The 21,506-nt window shown below is 34.3% G+C and overlaps 1 protein-coding gene across 1 annotated transcript in view; it reads right to left on the bottom strand.

Moving 5' to 3' along the window:
• Positions 1-21,506, bottom strand: part of Sema1a (semaphorin 1a) — a 1,121,749-nt gene that overhangs the window by 133,610 nt on the left and 966,633 nt on the right. The window contains exon 6 of the mRNA XM_069822411.1: positions 14,762-14,866. Coding sequence (XP_069678512.1) covers positions 14,762-14,866 — 105 coding nt within the window. The remainder of the gene's footprint in view (positions 1-14,761; positions 14,867-21,506) is intronic.

Genomic DNA, 21,506 nt, shown 5'->3' with positions numbered 1-21,506 from the left:
GTTGTGAGCGAGTATCTATTTCGTGATATGAGGACAAATGTCGAAAACGAGAAGCTAAGTAGCTAGGGTTAGAGGTTAGAAGAATATTGAGGAGTAAAGTGAGAGAGTGAATAGTTCTTCGCTCTTTGAGACGCGCCCAGGACAGCATATTTAGTGAAGGTGTGATACGGTCAGATCTACGGACGTTGCAAATAAATCGAACACATGCATTATGAACACGCATTACAATTGCATAATTTCAACACATGAATAATTCCTAAAGTACTGAGTCATAAAATCCTTCAACCAACCATACGGTTAGAAACGAAATTCATATAACACCAGAAGTCAATCATTAATAAAATTGATACCCTATTACGGATTTTAAAGAACCCGGAGGTTCATTGCCTCCCTCACACAGGCCCGCCATCGGTCCCTATCCTGACCAAGATTAATCCAGTCTCTACCACCATATCCCACCTCCTTCAAATCCATTTTAATATTATCTTCCCATCTACGTCTCGGCCTTCCCAAAGGTCTTTTTTCCTCCGGTCTCCCAACTAAGACTCTACAGTATATGCATTTCTGGATTCGCCCATATGTACTACAAGCCCTGCCCATCTCAAACGTCTGGATTTAATGTTCCTAATTATGTCAGGTGAAGAATACAATGCGTGCAGTTCTGTGTTGTGTAAACTTTCTCCATTCTCCTGTAACTTCACCCTCTTAGCCCTAAATACTGTATTTTACCCTATTATAGGTTAAGGTATGTATTAACGTTTGAAATGGCGTTTTTATGACTAAAATTAAAAATTTATCTGCATATCATCAGCTAAGTACAAGATCTCATCATAACAATTTACTCATTATACCCTACCACAAGACATCTTTATATTCTTCATCTTATACAGTTTCAGTTGCTAGAAATTGGAACTCGCTTCCGAGTGATGTAAGGGGTTGTTGGACAATAACTTCATTTAGGTCAAAATTACATAAATTCTTACTTAACAGATTAATTGCTGATTAATATTTGTTACCTATAATGAAACTAACATCTGTCCATTCTTATTATTACCATTAATTTCTCTAAATAGGTTTACAAAACCTCTGATGGCAATTACATTAATATTCTCATTATAGAAATATATTTCAGATTTATATACATATATTTTTTTTCTCTCTGTAACATAGTCCTAGTAAGCATATATTAAATTAATTTTCATCATTTTACTAGCTAACTCATATCTTAAATTAATTATAATTGATTGAATTAAATTAGCTCATAAATTAAGTTACTACTTTACCTATTAGGTTTATCTAAATTTAAATAAATATGTAGTCTACTAGTCTTTAAAACTTTAAAACTTAACTGAAGAATATAGCTGGAGAACCTTTTAAGTGTAGTGTAAATATTTGTAATTTAAATATGTATTGTATTGATTAAGGTTGGTTGAGTGGAAGAGAAGGCCTTATGGCCTTAACTCTGCCAGCGAAAATGAAACATTATTATTATTATTATTATTATTATTATTATTATTATTATTATTATTATTATTATTAAAATTTTCTTTGTAAGAATGTTAGCTGCAAAATCCTAGTACAGAGCATTGTAAGCATAAACAGCAATAACTCAGTAAAAGAAATTTCAAAATTGAGTAATTTTTAGAAAATATATGGCATTTTGAAGAAATAGAATAATTTTTAATTAATTATTTTTTTAAGGAATCAAAAAGTGAAATTGAAGTTTCTGATATATGGTTATGTTAGTCTACTTTCATATGTTGTCTAATAAATATCTTTAAAAGGTTGGTTAAAAAATGTAGATTTTCCTCCAAAACGTTAATACATACCTTAAGATACTTATCTACCCTTGAGAGAAAAATGTGCAATTTATTATCTATTTTTTTTAATTCTTTTTTTCCCTGATTACCTGACACAAAATTAAGGATTTTCACACAAAATAAACCCCTCAAATATTTTTGTGAGTGGAGGGGCAATTTTTTAAAGCGAATATTGAAATTCGTTTTAGTCCCTGGCCCACAATTTTTATGTTAGAACAAAATTTATTTCTCTTACTCCTAAAAGAACACAGAATATACGGTTAAAACAGTTTTTCCATATCTTATTCCATTAAGAAAAGAAAATTTGAAAAAATAAAAATAAAAATTTAAGATGTTGGAGTTTTAAATTATCTTTCTTACGCAGTAGGACACTATTTGTAGTTTGGCACTTAGCTACGTTAATCAGCTTCATTTTGGCGCAAGAATGATGAAAATATCTCAATTCTAAGTGCGCTTTGTGTTAACATTAATGTTGTAAAATGCTGGAAAACTGAACATTGAGAAAAATCATCTACTCGTACGTCCTGAGGGTATGAAAAAAATGAAAACCAAACACACACATTTTTTCGACCACATATGGTTAAAATGCTGTAAAAAGCACGATGCCAGACCCCCACTTAAGATGACACAGGGCATCGCATTCACAATGGAAAACATTTATAGGCTAATGTAGGCAGAGTTCAAACACACAACAATTTTACGCAACATTCTAAATGCTGGTTTTAACCACTGTGGACAATACAGTCGTCAGATACTTATATAACCGTAATGAAATTGGAAATTGCAATGGAATCCGATTTCATTTAAATATTTCAACGAATAATCCAGTAATGCATATATAAAAGCTATATTCACTAATTCACTGACTGTCTCGAATGCAAGGAAATAAATAAAAAAAAATACAAAACATTTACATATCAGGCTTTGATTTAGTTCCAACGAGTCTGGTATTGAAAATAATAATAATAATAATAATAATAATAATAATAATAATACTTACAAACGGCTTTTAAGGAACCCGCAGGTTCATTGCCGCCCTCACATAAGTCCGCCATCGGTCCCTATCCTGTGCAAGATAAATCCAGTCTCTATCACCATATCCTACCTCCCTCAAATCAATTTTAATATTATCTTCCCATCTACGTCCCGGCCCCCCAAAGGTCTTTTTCCCTTCGGTCTTCCAACTAACACTCTATAAGCATTTCTGGATTCGCCCATACGTGCTACATGCTCTGCCCATCTCAAACGTCTAGATTTAATGTTCCTAATTATGTCAGGTGAAGAATAGGCCTACAATGCGTGCAGTTCTGCCTTGTGTAACTTTCTCCATTCTCCTGTAACTTCATCCCTCTTAGCCTCAAATATTTTCCTAAGAACCTTATTCTCAAACATCCTTAATCTCTGTTCCTCTCTCAAAGTGAGAGTCCAAGTTTCACAACCATATAGAACAATCGGTAATATAACTGTTTTATACATTCTAATTTTCAGATTTTTTGACAGCAGACTAGATGACAAAAGCTTCTCAACTGAATAATAACAGGCATTTCCCATATTTATTCTGCGTTTGATTTCCTCCTGAGTGTCATTTATATTTGTTACTGTTGCTCCAAGATATTTGAATTTTTCAGCCTCTTCGAAGGATAAATCTCCAATTTTTATGTTTCCATTTCGTACAATATTCTCGTCACGAAACATAATCATATACTTTGTACTTTCGGGATTTACTTCCAAATCTATTGCTGTACTTGCTTCAAGTAAAGTCCCCGTGTTTTCCCTAATCGTTTGTGAATTTTCTCCTAAGATATTCACGTCATCCGCATAGACAAAAAAGCTGATGTAACCCGTTCAATTCCAAACCCTGTCTGTTATTCTAATAATAATAATAATAATAATAATAATAATAATAATAATAATAATAATAATAATAATTCTGAATCCACAAACGATTAGGGAAAACACGGGAATTTTACATGAAGCTAGTAATGAAATAGTTTGAATGTAGCCTAAATCCCGAAAAGACAAAGTAGCCTATATGATTACGTCTCGTGACCAGTACACATTACGAAATGGAAATATAAAAATTGGAATTTATCCTTTGAAAAGGTGGAAAAATTCAAGTACTTTGGATCAACAGTAACAAATATAAAAGACACTCGAGAGGAAATTAAACGCGGAATAAATATGGGAAATGCCTGTTATTATTCGGTTGAGAAGCTTTTTTCATCCAGTCTGCTCACGAAAAAGCAGAAAGTTAGGATTTATAAAACAGTTATATTACCGGTTGTTCTTTATGGTTGTGAAATTTGGAAAAGTGTTTAAGAATAAGGTGCATAGGAAAATATTTGGGCTAGGAGGGTTGAAGTTACATAATGCAGAACTGCACGCATTGTATTTTTCAGCTACAATATAATGTGAAACTTTATAGGGAAAGAAATTCCCCATCTAGTAATAATGTAGCCAAATCAAGAAGGACTAATGACGAATATGTACTTATCATCATTAGTAAATTTGTTTTAATACAAAACCTGGTATTTAACTATAGTCAATGACAGTACTATAGCCAAGATACCTTAATCATATTGGGCTGTATTCATAGACATTCTTAGCACGGGCTTCCGATGGATGATCAGCGAACTAACGTTTTTCGTATTCATAAACCAGTGTTAGCGATATGAATCCTGTACAAGTAACCAGTCGATAGCCGGGGCTAGTTTAGCACGCTCGTAGCGCGGACTAGCGAAATGTCTATGACTAGCACCGTTTTAGTTTAAAAATTTAGCACTAAGAATATTATGTACTGTAAACTATACGATAGATTAAACATATGAAATGAATTATTACGAAACTCATAAAACGCAATAACATAGCCTAATTATAATGATTTAGCTTGCGTTACCTTCATGACAATTCGATTTATGCGCAAGAGTATTCGCGGAGCCATTCGAGATGCAGGTTTTCTTCTCCGTACTGTACTAAATCCCCGATATTCACTCACACAGACGTGAATAGAGTGTCAATGCCATTTATATTTTCTGCACTTCATAATACGAACAAATCCTTCCATGTCTTTAAAAATCCAAAGTGCACCTGCACCCGCTCCTATCGTAATCTCCTCTAACCTCCTAATATCCTCAGTAAGTTACTGCATTATTCCGAAAACATGCCGTAATCCACGTCTACTTCAATGGAAAAAAAGTTAAGAGACTTTCTTTTTTCCTTCAGCCTGTAAATTAACCGGGATTTTGCTCTTCTCGTACGTATAATTCTCACATATATATCTGACTGCCTTTATTTAGTCGTCTTTTTACTTTTCCAGGACAGATAAGACGCCTAAGTGGAACCAATTCCTTTTTATTACAGAGTGTATTAATCTTTCACGCTCTGATTATTTCTCACAGTAGCAGACGTACATTAACTGGATAGGAAGACACCGAGTAACGGCACATGATAATGGGTACGTATCGATTACATTTTTATGTATACAAGTTACGTATTGGAAGTTTAAAGTTTGCAATATATCATAACACAATGCAGTAAAAAATTATAAAAAAACTCCACTCTGAGGATATATATGACATGAATACTGATCTGAATTGAAAGGTAATTCACTAAATTGTCCAGTCTCTAACCGAATGTATTATCCAATGTTTTATAAAGGGCGTGTTTCCTCTATCTCTTGAACTTCTAAAACTGTTTCTATATTTAAGTCCTAACCGATTCGATGCACCTTAAAAATGCTTATCAGGGTTTATGTGACAATTTTAACTGACGTTTATGCACGTGATCATTAGTGTTCTATCTGTGACACATCTATATATATATATATATATATATAATTTGAACTGGTAATGGAGATTACGGGAAAACAGCTGAACGGATTTTAATAAATGACCTCTCATTTTGAAGCTTGGAACCCAAAGTTTTTCAGAACAATAGTAGTTTTCAGTGAAATGTCAATTTTCCTACATCGTTTTCTTATTTTCCAAAATCCATCTTTCGTCAGTTTTGAGAACTAATTAGTTGCATTTCAGAATAAAACAAAACACACACTAAAATAAACAATAGGGTATTACACGAAGGCCATGACCCGCAGGATTGCTGACATATTTAGAGCTCAAATTCAATTGAGGGGAAAAAGGGCGTATACGTCAATATGGCGAATTGAGATACCTGCAATCTAAGCTTTTAAAACGCACCTGAATAAAATGTTATACACGCACGCAGCCCTGTCCTGCAGGTATGTACAGTACGATCAAAACAAAATTTCGCTACTACAATTATTCACTACATTTTAAACCGTTTTCCCGAAGAAGGGCGTATAGGTCTATCCGCCTTTCTTCCGGCAAAGCCCTCAATTGGTTATTAAAAACTTCTAGACTTACTAAAAATAATTTACAGGTCTGATTCTGCGGTGTGTAATTTTCTGAGTACAGTTGTGGTGTATTGGATATTAAAATCTACAGAATTTGAGGTGGTTGATGACATTATTGCCTTTAGAAATGAAATATTATTATAGTTAATGCCATGATGTGACTACTTTTCATTAATATTATGATGATATGAAAGTGAAACGTTTTGGGGTTATAAAATAGAGAATATCTTAAATTAGCTCTTCATTTCTATAATTAACTGAGTGGAGGCTATATAGTATATAACTACAAAACTTACGTAAGATAATAATATTGTTATTAAAAATCAAATATTTTTATTGTTATTAATCAAGTAGGGTTGGGTCTTTTTCATATATTCAATGGCGGTATGTTGTAGATATTTATATGCGTCATTCTCTTCAGTATTGGCTCGAGAGAGCGCAAAAATTACAGTTCCTAAGGAAAGACCAAAAGGTATTACTTACTGATAAAATGAGAAGCCTACAAAATTACGTAGTCTCCCGATCATTTCAGCAAGATCTCTTAGCAGGATAAAATGACTTTACCCTCTACATTTTTAGCTCTACATGCAGCAGCTATACCAAGATGCTATGCTATTGTTGGAAAGCATAGAAAACCTGACAATTTTTTAACTTTCACCTAGAATCCACAATGACCTGAAATAGCTATTGGCTTACTCCCATATGAAAAACCCACTGATCGTTCTGAAATTGTTACTTGCATTTTCGCGTTGAAACTCAAGACCTGAAGGTGGATAGGTCCAAGAGAAAGTATTTGGCATAAAAAACATTCAGAGGGAGTATGTTTCATTATTACGGAAGCAAATATGTTTCAAAATGTATGGTATTCTTCATTGAAAATAAATCTGAAAATTTTTTATTTGAACGTCTAATAAACTTAGTTTACAGCATTTGCTGCACAAGCCACTAGTTCTGCTAGATTTGTCTGTTCTTATATCCTGCTCAACATTGGCATTCCACAGTTGGTTTGTGTGCCCATCTCGCCATCATCTTTTCATCCCTGAATAGTAGGTGTAACTTAAAGGGACGTTATACAGTACTATTGAATTCTATGGATTTTAATATACAGTAGCTTGCGTGACTGTAGCCATGAGAGTTCCAGCTACTTTAATTTTGAGTTCATCTCGGCCAGAACCAAAAATAATCAAGTGCATTAGATAGCAGTGTGTGTGGTGTATCATTACATGACCTACGGGTTCATATAGCCCATCAAAAAATGTGAGTGAAAGCCAGAATGTTGTAATATTATCTATATGTACCGTCCATGACCAGTCATAACTAATTTTAGAGCGCACAGAGATTCCGCGGAATCTGAATTTTACATTAGTGTAATATCAGATAAATGAAGACAAAGCCCATACAGAGGATTTTTAATATCAACTGTGTTTGCTCTGTTCATATTTAAAATGTTATTTTCATCATTAATTCAAATGCTGCACTGAATTGTTCGACCCGAAAAAAACATGTCAAAAATTGCTACAGATGAAACTGCGTACCATGACAGAGTACTAGCACTCTGCTGAATGTTGGGTGATAATGCTTTTATTCTCGGATTTTCATGTTTTTTTTCTTACTACTTAATTTTATAATTGAAAAATGTATAAAGTTAATATCTAATTAAACTAATTTCACTGTGCTGCCAAGTATATTTTGTTGTAGGGAAAATAGCATGCCATTTCACTTCTTGCTACCGTAATGAGTAAGTTTATTTCTCGCAACCAGCAACGAATGAAACACTGAAATTGCTAACGATTTACGATGGACAATTTTATTTAGGGCGCATATAAAATTCTACAAATCTGACAAATCATTCGCCTCATTTTCCGCATCTCGGCAATAGATTCCTCACAACAGCCTATATTACAGAAAATATACGGGATAACATTCATTGTTACACAAATTAATCCAGCAATATTTGGTAGACCAGTATTGTCTGGAGGAAGCGAAAAAATTACAATTCCTAAGAAAAGACCAAAACGTATTACTTACAGATCAAATAAGAGGCCTTCAAGATTTTGTAGTCTCTTAATCACCTCAGCAAGATCTCTTAGTGGGAAAAAGTGATTCTGCTCTCTACATTTCAGGGTAGTTCACAAAACATGCACCAGCTATACCAAGATCCTAAGTCTTTTGTTCAAAGCATGACAAACCTTACATTTTCTTAACTTTCACCTACAATCCGCAATGACCTGAAATAGCTACTGCATTACTCCCACATGAAAAACTCGCTGATCGTCCTGACATTGTTACTTGAGATTTCTCATTGAAACACAAGAACTGAAGACGGATAGGTTCAAGGAAAAGTATTTGGCATAAAAAAACATTCAGAGGGAGTATGTTTCACTATTATGGAAGCAAATAACTTTCAAAATGTCAAGTATTCTTCACTGAATATAAATCTGAAAAATTTTTATTTGAACGTCTAACGAACTTAGTCTCCAGGTATCGATCAAATTCCAGCAGAATTAATACAAGAGGGTGGAAGCGCATTATTTAACGAAATTTATAAGCTTGTACTTGCTATTTGGGAAAAGGAAATTGTACCAGAACAATGGAAGGAGTCCATAATCGTACCTATCTTTAAGAAGGGGGACAAGACTAACTGTAGTAACTTTCGAGGAATATCACTTTTGTTGACGGCGTACAAAATTTTGTCCAATATTCTTTTGAGAAGATTAACTCCATATGTAGATGAAATTATTGGGGATCATCAGTGTGGTTTTAGGCGTAATAGATCAACTATTGACCAGATATTTTGTATTCGACAGATAATGGAGAAAAAATGGGAGTATAAGGGTACAGTGCATCAGTTATTCATAGATTTCAAAAAGGCATATGACTCGGTTAAGAGAGAAGTTTTATATGATATTCTTATTGAATTTGGTATTCCCAAGAAACTAGTTCGATTAATTAAAATGTGTCTCAGTGAAACGTACAGCAGAGTTCGTATAGGTCAATTTCTGTCAGATGCATTTCCAATTCACTGTGGGCTAAAGCAAGGAGATGCACTATCACCTTTACTTTTTAACTTTGCTCTAGTCTAGAGTATGCCATTAGGAAAGTCCAGGATAACAGAGAGGGTTTGGAATTGAACTGGTTACATCAGGTGCTTGTCTATGCGGATGACGTGAATATGTTAGGAGAAAATCCACAAATGATTAGGGAAAACACGGGCATTTTACTGGAAGCAAGTAAAGAAATAGGTTTGGAAGTAAATCCCGAAAAGACAAAGTATATGATTATGTCTCGTGACCAGAATATTGTACGAAATGGAAATATAAAAATTGGAAATTTATCTTTCGAAGAGATGGAGAAGTTCAAATATCTTGGAGCAACAGTAACAAATATAAATGATACTCGGGAGGAAATTAAACACAGAATAAATATGGAAAATGCCTGTTATTATTCGGTTGAGAAGCTTTTATCATCTAGTCTGGTGTCAAAAAATCTGAAAGTTAGAATTTATAAAACAATTATATTACCGGTTGTTCTTTATGATTGTGAAACTTGGACTCTCACGTTGAGAGAAGAACATAGGTTAAGGGTGTTTGAGAATAAGGTTCTCAGGAAAATATTTGGGGCTAAGAGGGATGAAGTTACAGGAGAATGGGGAAAGTTACACAACACAGAATTGCACGCATTGTATTCTTCACCTGACATAATTAGGAACATTAAATCCAGACGTTTGAGATGGGCTGGGCATGTAGCACGTATGGGCGAATCCAGAAATGCATATAGAGTGTTAGTTGGGAGGCCGGAGGGAAAAGACCTTTAAAGAGGCCGAGACGTAGATGGGAAGATAATATTAAAATGGATTTGAGGGAAGTGGGATATGATGATAGAGAATGGATTAATCTTGCTCAGGATAGGGACCAATGGCGGGCTTATGTGAGGGCGGCAATGAACCTCCGGGTTCCTTAAAAGCCAGTAAGTAAGTAAGTAAGTAAGTAAGTAAGTAGTAAGTAAGTAAGTAAGTAACGAACTTAGTTTGGAGCAGAATTTGCTGCACAAGCCACTAGTGTATATTATATTCAATTGTTCGAGACCTCTTTTAGAGCCATACATAATAATAATAATAATAATAATAATAATAATAATAATAATAATAATAATAATAATAATAATACACGTCCACGCGCTTCGGTAGAATCCCACGCGAACGTTTCTCAGCCAATGAACGAGCCCACTGACGCTAGATCGGCCAGTGAAAATCGAATTACACTGATAGTTAAAAACATGCTGCTCAAAATTAATAAGTAACAGTTTTTTCCTCCTATGTTCATTTGTTTTATTTCTATCGTTTCTGCTTCGATGTATTAGCAATCAAATGACTGCATCAAACTCGCATCTCGGCATACAACAATAATTAATTACAACAATTGCGCAATTATTATATAAGTAAAAATTGTTTACAATAACATTGAACATATTCAAAATTACAGATAAGCAATGATAAAAATATTATGAGCGAGTAAATGTTAAAAGAGTTCAAAAGAAATTTTTGTTATAACCGCAAATATTCAGTTGTTTTTATTCCAAGGATCCTTTCATTCTTATAATCTCTGCTTCGATTCGACTGTTTTTTTTTTCTGAATGTTATTATAATCTGGAATGTTTAGTTGTTCAGAATTACAGTCGTTCGCAATGGAATTATCTTATCGAATATAATAGTTATTCTCAGGTAATTTATTTCGCTTTTTAAACTCAAGTTTCTTCTTGTTAGATACTAATTATTTCTCGTTTTCCCTTCTCGAAATAAGTGTCATGATAACAAACATTTGTTAAGCTGAATTAAATTACCGGAAAACTATCAGCAATCATTTTATTATAGAATATAGTTTTTGAGATAGCCTACATAACAGAGAAATCAATAATGGAGAGCGAATAAGAATATTATGTAAACTTATCATACAAATAATACAAGAATAATATTTAGGTATTTATTTATTTATTCTTGTAGAGTTAAGGTCATGAGGCCTTCTCTTCCACACTACCAGAAGTGAAATACATAATGAAACAATGACAAAAATAGTAAAGTCATACTTAAATATAAAAATAATTTCCATACACATTAACAAGCTTACATGGACTATAATGAAATATTAACTAAACATGGTACATAATTAAGTTATTTATAATTCATATCCTAATTCTACTTCATGATAGGCCTAAATGATAATTTATATGCATAGAATAACCTCTAAAAATCGTACGATGAAAGAGTAATGGAACGGAGAAAAATTCTCTCCGGCGCCGGGATTTGAACCCGGGTTTTCAGCTCTACGTGCTGATGCTTTATCCACTAAGCCACACCGGATACAACTCCGACGCCGGTCAGAATCGTCTCAGATTAAACTCCAACTCTTGGGTTCCCTCTAGTGGCCGCCCTCTGCACTACGTCATAGATGTCTATGAACGCAGGACCGAAGTCCACACATGTGCTGAGGTGCACTCGGTATGAGTGACTAGTTGGCCGGGATCCGACGGAATAAGCGCCGTCTTAAATCACGAAGTGATTTACGCATATCATATTTATTATTTTAATGTACCGAAGTACATATGATATTTTCCATGCAGATATTCTGCGTCATCATAAGATGAAAGAGTAATGGAACGGAGAAAAATTCTCTCCGGCGCCGGGATTTGAACCCGGTTTTTCAGCTCTACGTGCTGATGCTTTATCCACTAAGCCACACCGGATACAACTCCGCCGCCGGTCAGAATCGTCTCAGATTAAGCTCCAACTCTTGGAGTCGGAGTTGTATCCGGTGTGGCTTAGTGGATAAAGCATCAGCAAGTAGAGCTGAAAACCCGGGTTCAAATCCCGGCGCCGGAGAGAATTTTTCTCCGTTCCATTACTCTTTCATCGTATGATGACGCAGAATATCTGCATGGAAAATATCATATGTACTTCGGTACATTAAAATAATAAATAAACTCTAAAAATCGGTTAACACTCACAAATCAATTTCATGAAAAAGTATGTAATTCTTAATTTAAATTGATTAACCGTTCGGCAATCTCTGACATGACGAGGTAAGGAGTTCCACAGACGACAAACTGACACGATGAAAGAGGATGAATAGAAAGAGGTACGGTGACGAGGAATGGATAATAAGGCCTGATGTTGATTGTGTAACGTTGTAAGATATTCAAAGCGAGTTTTCAGATATTTTGGAGTAGAAGTGAACAATATTCTAAACAGAACAGATAAAGAATGTGCTATTCTACGTTCCTTTAGGCGGACCCATGAAAGAATTTCAAAAGATGGCGTTGTATGGTCAAATTTACGAGTATTGCAGATGAAGCGGACACACATTATGAACACGTTGTAGTCTTTCAACTGAATTGACAGTTATATTAAATTTGTCAAGAGAGAATCTCAGTAATCAAAATGGGGCATCACTAGCGATTGAATAATGTTTCTTTTTGTGGAAAGAGGCAGACAGTTTTGCAAGTGATTTAGAGAATGGAGCAATTAAAATATTTTCTTACAGATGTGAGTTACCTTGAATATTCCAGTTTAGATTTCTGTCCATTAATAATCCAAGATTTTTTACACTGTCGCTATACTTAATAAAAGACCCACTTATTGACAGTCTTGGTATGGCTTTGTCGTCAATATAAGGTAGAGTTAGTAACAGAATTGTAGTGGAATCGTATAGTAAAGGAAATTTCTATGACTAGGGAAATAGAATAAGATAGGATTATTATGTTAATAAGGGATAGACAATAAAATGTTGAAATGGTCATGGAGGACATAGTGAATGAGTAAAGAAGTGATGAATATGCGTCGGTCTTGATGTGTAAAAGTTCAGTCAGTCATAATGTCCCTTAAACAGGTGGCTGATCACGGTGATCTCTAACCGGCCATGTTCGATCTGTTAAGGGATGTAACAGTGATTAGTAATAAAAAATAGCCGTGAGATTCACAGCTGATGATTTCGAAGACGAATTACAGTTTCTGAACTTCATGCATCGGGATGATGGTGGGCGTGAAATTGTGTTAGTGGAAAGAGAGAATTCTTATGAAGAAGTAGGTGAAAGAATATTTTCGGAGATATTTGGTTTATGGGAATGTACTTCGAATCGAAAATATCGCCTTTTAACCTAGTAATATCAAAAGCTATATACTTACTTACTGGCTTTTAAGGAATCCGGAGGTTCATTGCCGCCTTCACATAAGCCCGCCATTGGTCCCTATCCTGAGCAAGATTAATCCAGTCTCTATCATCATATCCCACCTCCCACAAATCCTTTTTAATATTATCTTCCCATCTACGTCTCGGCCTCCCTAAAGGTCTTTTTCCCTTCGGCCTCCCAACTAACGATCTATATGCATTTCTGCCCATACGTGCTACATGCCCTGCCCATCTCAAACGTCTGGATTTTATGTTCCTAATTATGTCAGGTGAAGAATACAACGCGTGCACTTCTGTGTTGTGTAACTTTCTCCATTCTCCTGTAACTTCATCCCTCTTAGCCCCAAATTTTCTCCTAAGTACCTTATTCTCACACACCCTTAACCTCTCTTCCTCTCTCAAAGTGAGAGTCCAAATTTCACAACCATAAAGAACAACCGGTAATATAACTGTTTAATAAATTCTAACTTTCAGATTTTTGACATCAGACTGGATGATAAAAGCTTCTCAACCGAATAATAACACGCATTTCCCATATTTATTCTGTGTTTAATTTCCTCCCGAGTATCATTTATATTTGTTACTGTTGCTTCCAAGTATTTGAACTTCCCCACCTCTTCAAAGGATAAATTTCCAATTTTTATATTTCCATTTCGTACAATATTCTCATCACGAGACATAATCATATACTTTGTCTTTTCGGGATTTACTTCCAAACCTATCTCTTTACTTGCTTCCAGTAAAATTCCCGTGTTTTCCCTAAACGTTTGTGGATTTTCTCCTAACATATTCACGTCATCTGCATAGACAAGCAGCTGATGTAACCCGTTCAATTCCAAACCCTCTCTGTTATCCTAGACTTTCCTAATGGCATACTCTAGAGCGAAGTTAAAAAGTAAAGGTGATAGTGCATCTGCTTGCTCTAGCCCACAATGAATTGTAAACGCATCTGACGGAAACTGACCTATAAGGACTCTGCTGTACGTTTCACTGAGACACATTTTAATTAATAGAACTAGTTTCATGGGAATACCAAATTCAATAAGAATATCATATAAAACTTCTCTCTTAACCGAGTCATATGCCTTTTTGAAATTTATGAATAACTGATGTACTGTACCCTTATACTCCCATGTTTTCTCCATTATCTGTCGAATAAAAAATCTGATCAATAGTTGATCTTTTACGCTATTACTACGTTTAATTTTATATTGATCACTATATTACAAAATTTCTGATTTTTTATCATGTTTTAATCGATTTTAATCTAATTTCCATTATTCTTTGATAAATGGCAGCCTCACAAGTTGCGGAAGACGTTAATTAAAGATATAAAAAATATGAAATAATTATTTGATAATAAACGTCTAAATAATGTCTCAACTCACCATTGAGGCTCATGGAGTCGTACTGTTCCGTCTGAAGAGGTTCTCTGTAGATTATGGGGTCCATCCCGGAGAAATCTGCCACTGTGCCTGTGTATAAGTCGCCATCTGCAAGACAAGAAGGCGAAAATCAAGACGTGGAAAAACTGTCGTTACGCCCTGAAGAAAAAAATATGGAAGTTTAAGTGGTAACATTCGGCACAAAAAAGACCTCGTATTTTACTCAAAACTAAATCTTTGATGGAGCCTCATGCTATCTGAGAAACGACTACAAGGCAGGGGTGCTAACCACGACACCACTGTCCTTGGCATAACAATAATAATAATAATAATAATAATAATAATAATCATCATCATCATCATCATCATCAACATCATCCTTGCATGTATTGGGCCTAGTGGCCCGTTACGATCTCTTGCCAACGCTTGAACGGTCTGCCCAAGTTTCTCTTGCCCACAGGATGGTAATTTAAAATTTGGCGTGGAATTCTAGAACGAGGCATTCTGATGACATGTGATCTCCAGTTTTGTCTGTATTTCTGTAGGTATTCGGTAATCGGTTCAATCTGCAGTTCTTTCATAATGTCAAAATTTCTAATGTGATCCATTCTCGTGTATCCCGCTGTACGACACATAAATCTAATTTCTGCCGCCGTTAATCTTTGTGAATCAATATTACGAATCGTCCAAGCTTCACTAGAGAAACAGAGTATAGATCTGGCCAATGTTTTATAAATTCTGGCGCGCGTGTGTTTTTGTATTAAGGTTGGTTTGAATATCTGATTGATTATCCCCATTTAATAATTTTCTCATTCAAATATTTTTTTTCTTCATATGAAATTTGGTAACCGAGATAACTAAAATTTTTATCTTGTTCGGTGATATTATTGATGCAAATTTTGCTACGGACTGGTTCCTTTCCTAAAAATGCCATCACTTTAGATTTGTCAGTCGAAATTTCCATATTGACACTTTCTGCCATTTGATTAAAGTTGTAAACCAAACGTTGTAAATTATCTTCTGAAGTTGCCATAAACACAATATCATCAGCAAATAATAAGGTATCTATTTGGGACAAACGACTTATCGGTATACTTCCATGTGGTTTCAATCTCCACTCCTTAATAATGTGATTCATGTATATTATAAATAATAGAGGAGACAAACTACAGCCCTGTCTCACTCCTTGATTTATTCGTTTCCATTCTGAATATTTGTTTTCAATCTTAACCTGTATATGATTATTATTATAAATATTGTAAACAGCTGTTATTAATTGATTTGGAATACCATCATGTGCTAAAATATTCAATAATTTGTTTCTATCTACTCTGTCGAAGGCTTTCTTCATATAAATACATGCCAGATGGGTTTCAATATTAAATTCTCTATGTTTTTCGATTAAATAATAATAATAATAATAATAATAATAATAATAATAATAACAATAATATATTTTCTTTATAAGAGATCGCCTTTTTTGTCTGCTAGAAATTTATAACTGTAAAATTGCTTATCAAGACAGGGTGCAGTGTTATTATATTGTAAACTCAGCAGGCTATAGCTTTCAAAGTTTATAAGGAATAGTAATAATAATAATAATAATAATAATAATAATAATAATAATAATAATATCAATCTTTTTGTGAACATCACTAACGTATACGTATCTGTTTTCTGTCACCTTCTTTCCCTCTCTGCTCTGCTAAGAAGTGGTGTCTTACAAATGAGGACACAATTTCTAATAAAGAGTGAAATATTGAAAGTCATTAATACGTTGCAAAAAATCGAGAGGTGGAATGTTAGCTGAGGCCGATATTTTGTCTCTGCACAAATTACACAGTTGCAAACTTCCGCGTCTGATCAAAACTGCATTCCTGCAGATTTTCTTCGTAGTCAAGGCAATTAGTTTCCAATTTTGCTCCTGGAATTCCAGTTGTCAGCATTGCTCTTTCATTATTACACCAATATGACTCTCTTCTACCGAACATCTTAATCTATGTTGAACCATCTCTCTTGTCACTTTATATACGGAATCATATAGCATTTCTCCAGTATAATCTGTTACAGAAATGATTTCTTACATTTAAGAATCGACTATATGCACAACTCCTAAGAATTTCAACCAAGATTATTTCTTCAAATAAACTAAAAAGGAGATTTTAAACTTCTTCTACTTTTACAATTCATTTTTATATTTCAATATGCCTGGTGAATTATTAAATAAGTGTATAATAAATTTTCAATCTTAAGACATATCAACTTGCAATGTTTATTTGCTATTTAATAAAATATATGAACGTTTTCGCCGTTTGGGGCATCTTCAGATATAACAAAAAACATATAATCTGGACCTATAATAATAAATTATGCAAATAACAAAGAATAAAGAACAATGTACAGTATGTATGCAATGCATGAGATTCATGAGCTTTATGTAAATATGACATAATACAGGATAATTATTGATTTAATCTTTAGATTTTGAAATTGAATTGGACGGATATTTTATACATATAGCTCATGTTACAAATAAAATATACAATTATGATTAAAATTTGTCAATAATGTTAAAATTTTAAAATTTATAATGATGATTGATAAAATAGATATTTTAAGAGTAATCATTAGTTGAGGATTGTCGTAGGATATACGATAATTTGCGTAGATGATGTTTGTGTGTTATGTATGTGTTTCATTGAAAAACGTTCGCTAATGAACTAATGTTATTTTATGTTGGAGATTGCTGTTTTAATTATCTGACTTGGTGACATCTTATTGATTATAAATGACTGTTACGTGTAATCAGATTTGTTGAGATATTTGAAATGAATGCTCGTTGGTTATGGATGTCGTGGAGTATACCATGATTTCGTAATAGATAAATCTACTTGCCCCGCTGGCTAAAACGCCCTCGGTATACAAGCTTTGTCGTAAGCGCGATATAGCTTAGATTACTCATTTCCTTACTTACTTACTTATGGCTTTTAGAGAACCCGGAGGTTCATTGCCGCCCTCACATAAGACCATCATCGGTCCCTATCCTGAGCAAAATTAATCCAGTCCCTACCATCATTTCCCACCTCCCTCAAATACTTTTTTATATTATCCTTCCATCTACGTCTCGGCCTTCCCAAAAGTATTTTCCCTCCGGCCTCCCAACTAACACTCTATATGTATTTCTGGATTCGCCCATACATTCTACATGCCCTGCCCATCTGAAAAGTCTGAATTTAATGTTCCTAATTATGATAGGTGAAGAATACAATGCGTGCAGTTCTGCGTTGTGTAACTTTCTCCATTCTCCTGGAACTTCATCCTTCTTACAAGCAAACATTCTGGTGAGGCAGATAGAAAAGTTAATTTTTTTTCTTCCACCATATTAATAATGTCGAAAGAAGTGCTTATACAAATTTTGACCACTCGACCGCAATTGCGAGGCCGTCCAGACAGTGATTTTCCCTGGTACCGTTTACAGAAAAAAAGCACAACAATTGTATGGAAAGATTTACTGAAAGAAATACAGCAATTTTGGTGCTATTTGCCAACATATCCCCCACTGGAACTGAGACATTTGTCATTCCATGACATCATTTTTTGTATCCTTGTGTCGTTGAAGCAGCCGTCTGAAATTGGAACCAAAGTTTGACAATCGTCTGCACACCTCTGTCGATCCCATGATGTGACAAATGTCGCAATTCCGGCAGGGAATATGTTGAAAAATAGCTCAACAATTCCTATGTGTTTTCCAATAAATTTTTCCAATGAAATTGTGTTTTCTTTCTGTTAACGGTGCTTGGTGGCGAACTTATTTTTAACGGCCTTCGTAATTGCGGTCGAGTGGCCAAAATTTGTATAAGCACTTCTTTTAACATTATTAACATGATGGAAGGAAAAAAACTTAACTTTTTTTATCTGCCCCCATCAGAATGTTTGCTTGTTAGCCCCAAATATTTTTACTAAGAACCTTATTCTCAAAGACTCTTCATCTCTGTTCCTCTCTCAAAGTGAAAGTCATCTTTCAACACTGCTATAACAACAATTTTTAACCCTAGCAGTACTAAGGCGCGATATATCATGTGGATGTCTTGGAGAGGGGAGCAAAAATTGCCCGCGTTTTATTTTGATTTTTTAATGATCTAGGAATTATTGCTTTACTATGAGATATTTCTATCAACAAAAGTCGCCCTAAATAAGGGTTCGATAGATCGGCCTACTAATCAATTTGCAATGAACAATGATTAAAGACAATTATGTGACAATTTGAAAGAAAAAACATTAAGATAAATGATAAGAAAACATAGGAAATCATTTACAATAAAAGTTTCTTGGGTATAAATGATTACTAATTATAGCTAAGGATGATTTTTAACACATGAGATCCTATGGCATCAATCGTTGCATCAGAAATTTTAAATTAAGTTGATTTAAAGTTTCTCGTGGGATCGTACCACGGGCACCGAACATGAGCCCAAAAACTATCCTATATCACGAACAGCCTATAAGACACAAATACAAGATTATATGAAAATAGCCTAGGTGAAAAACATACATTCTCATTACACTAACACTTAGGCTATTTAAACTTCAGAATTTTCTGTACAGCCCTACAACCAATAAAGGTAAAAGAGAAGATGGAAACGATACGATAAAGGAATTTAATTAGGGAACTTTGGGAAACTTTGTAAAACAGACGTAGGAAAACTAGAATAACATCATTGTATAGAGCACATCTAGGTCAGAAAGCATGGGTAGACATAACGGCTCGATTAGAAAAGCCAACGTACTATGGTAGGAATGATCATGATTTTAAAATCAAATGTAGGAAACAGAAAACGGACGTAGGTAAATTCTCATTTTTAAATAGAACTATAAATGATTGGAATGACCTGCCTGCAGCGGCCTTTGAGGGCTGTCCGTACATGTATTTATTTAGCCTGACGAGTTACGTGCAGTGAATAGTTCCGATCAGTGATAATTTATAGCGTCAATGAAATGTGTTCTATAGTGTCAGTAAATGTGTCCTAAAGTATCAGTGAAATGCGTCATAGTGTCACTACAGTGAGTGAGATGAGAGTAAAGTGAAAGACTATTGAAACTTATGTAGGGCCTATACATATGTAATTATTGTGTTAAATTGTATATTGTATTGTGTATATAATTGTATTGTGTATTTTACGAGTATAATTGTATTGTGTATTGTAATTTTATTGTGTATTGTTTATATTGTGTATACCATTGCCACCGGGTGCTGGCCCACTTGCAGTATATATACATACATACAATCTGATGGGTTAATATCTTGTGATCTTGCAGGCCAAGTTACAGGAAAATGACTACTGATAACACGAAGACCAGAACAATCAGAAACAAACTCGTCATGGTGATGTAAAATATACCATTTCTTGTATAACGCATTAAGTCAGTGCCAGATCAGAATTTTTAAGATTGTGCAGAAAATATAAGCAATTGAAGTTATCTCTTACTTTTGGGGGGGGGAAAAAAAAGATCTATACTAAAAAGAAACGTACTGAACACGTATGTACATTAAAATGAAGTCCAAAATAAATCAATAAATGTCCGCAGAAGTTACGTGTGCTGGAGATGGATGCAGACGTGACTGATACTAATAACTTATTTTAAAACGCGCGCAAGCAAATGGATGGCTCTCCTCACAGCTTTTAGGGGACAGAACCGGAGTACTAATGGGAGGCAGCGATACCCATCAGGCTTAATGAATTTCTACTTGGCGTCAAATAATGACCTGTCCACTGCCATAGATGTTCCACAGCGCAATTTGAACGAAATGAAGCAACATTCTTTTTTGTGTCATGAAACAATTCAGACACATTTCAACTGCAGACAATTTACGATATTTCGAGGTTTCAAGGGTTGTTATTTAGGCTTCAAAAGTATTTAGACAGAGTTATGAGCACCGCGGGCAGAAGGGTAGTATTTCCGATGTTTTTAACAACTGACTGGTTTCTTATTTTAATAATAATAATAATAATAATAATAATAATAATAATAATAATAATAATAATAATAATAATAATAATATATAATTTATTTCCAAGAAATAGTCTGCCCAGTTATCCTGGGTTGCCAAAAACACAGAATAACACACATATAAGAATAATAACGAATACAGTAAAATAGATGAGCAAATTGAAATGTGAACTAGGAGCTTAAATTTAAGAAATAATAAATTTGTACATATATTGTAACAATCACATACTAAGGGGGGGGGGGAATTATGATATTCCGTATAAATGATTTTTCAGAATAGCCACAGACCCTTTAATGCTAGAAGTAATTATTTTTGGAATGATGTCATGGATGCCAAATGTTTTGATAGTGTTTACAGTTGATCGTGGGATGGTGCCCCTCGCTCCCATCATTAAACCATGTACTTCCCAGGTGCCTTCCATCTGGTATTTTTCTCGAAAATACGGAATAATAATAATAATAATAATAATAATAATAATAATAATAATAATAATAATAATAATAATTTATTGTAGCAATTATTTAACAAAATAAAGAAGATAAACTTGCGAATTCTGAATAAGGCAGTACAGCAAGTGGACAGCTTCAAATATTGGGGTGTACTATAAGCAGTAACATGAGCTGCTGCCAGGAAGTCAAAAGGAAGATAGCAATGGCAAAGGAATTTTTTAATAGAAAAGGAGCAACTTCTGCGGACTTCTGGGAAAATAACTAAGGAAGAAACTAGTGAAGTGCTTTA

This window comes from Periplaneta americana, chromosome 3 (assembly GCF_040183065.1).
Source record: "Periplaneta americana isolate PAMFEO1 chromosome 3, P.americana_PAMFEO1_priV1, whole genome shotgun sequence".
Classification (NCBI taxonomy): domain Eukaryota; kingdom Metazoa; phylum Arthropoda; class Insecta; order Blattodea; family Blattidae; genus Periplaneta; species Periplaneta americana.
Note: the sequence above shows the minus strand (reverse complement) of the source record. Positions and strands in the feature narration are given on the sequence as shown.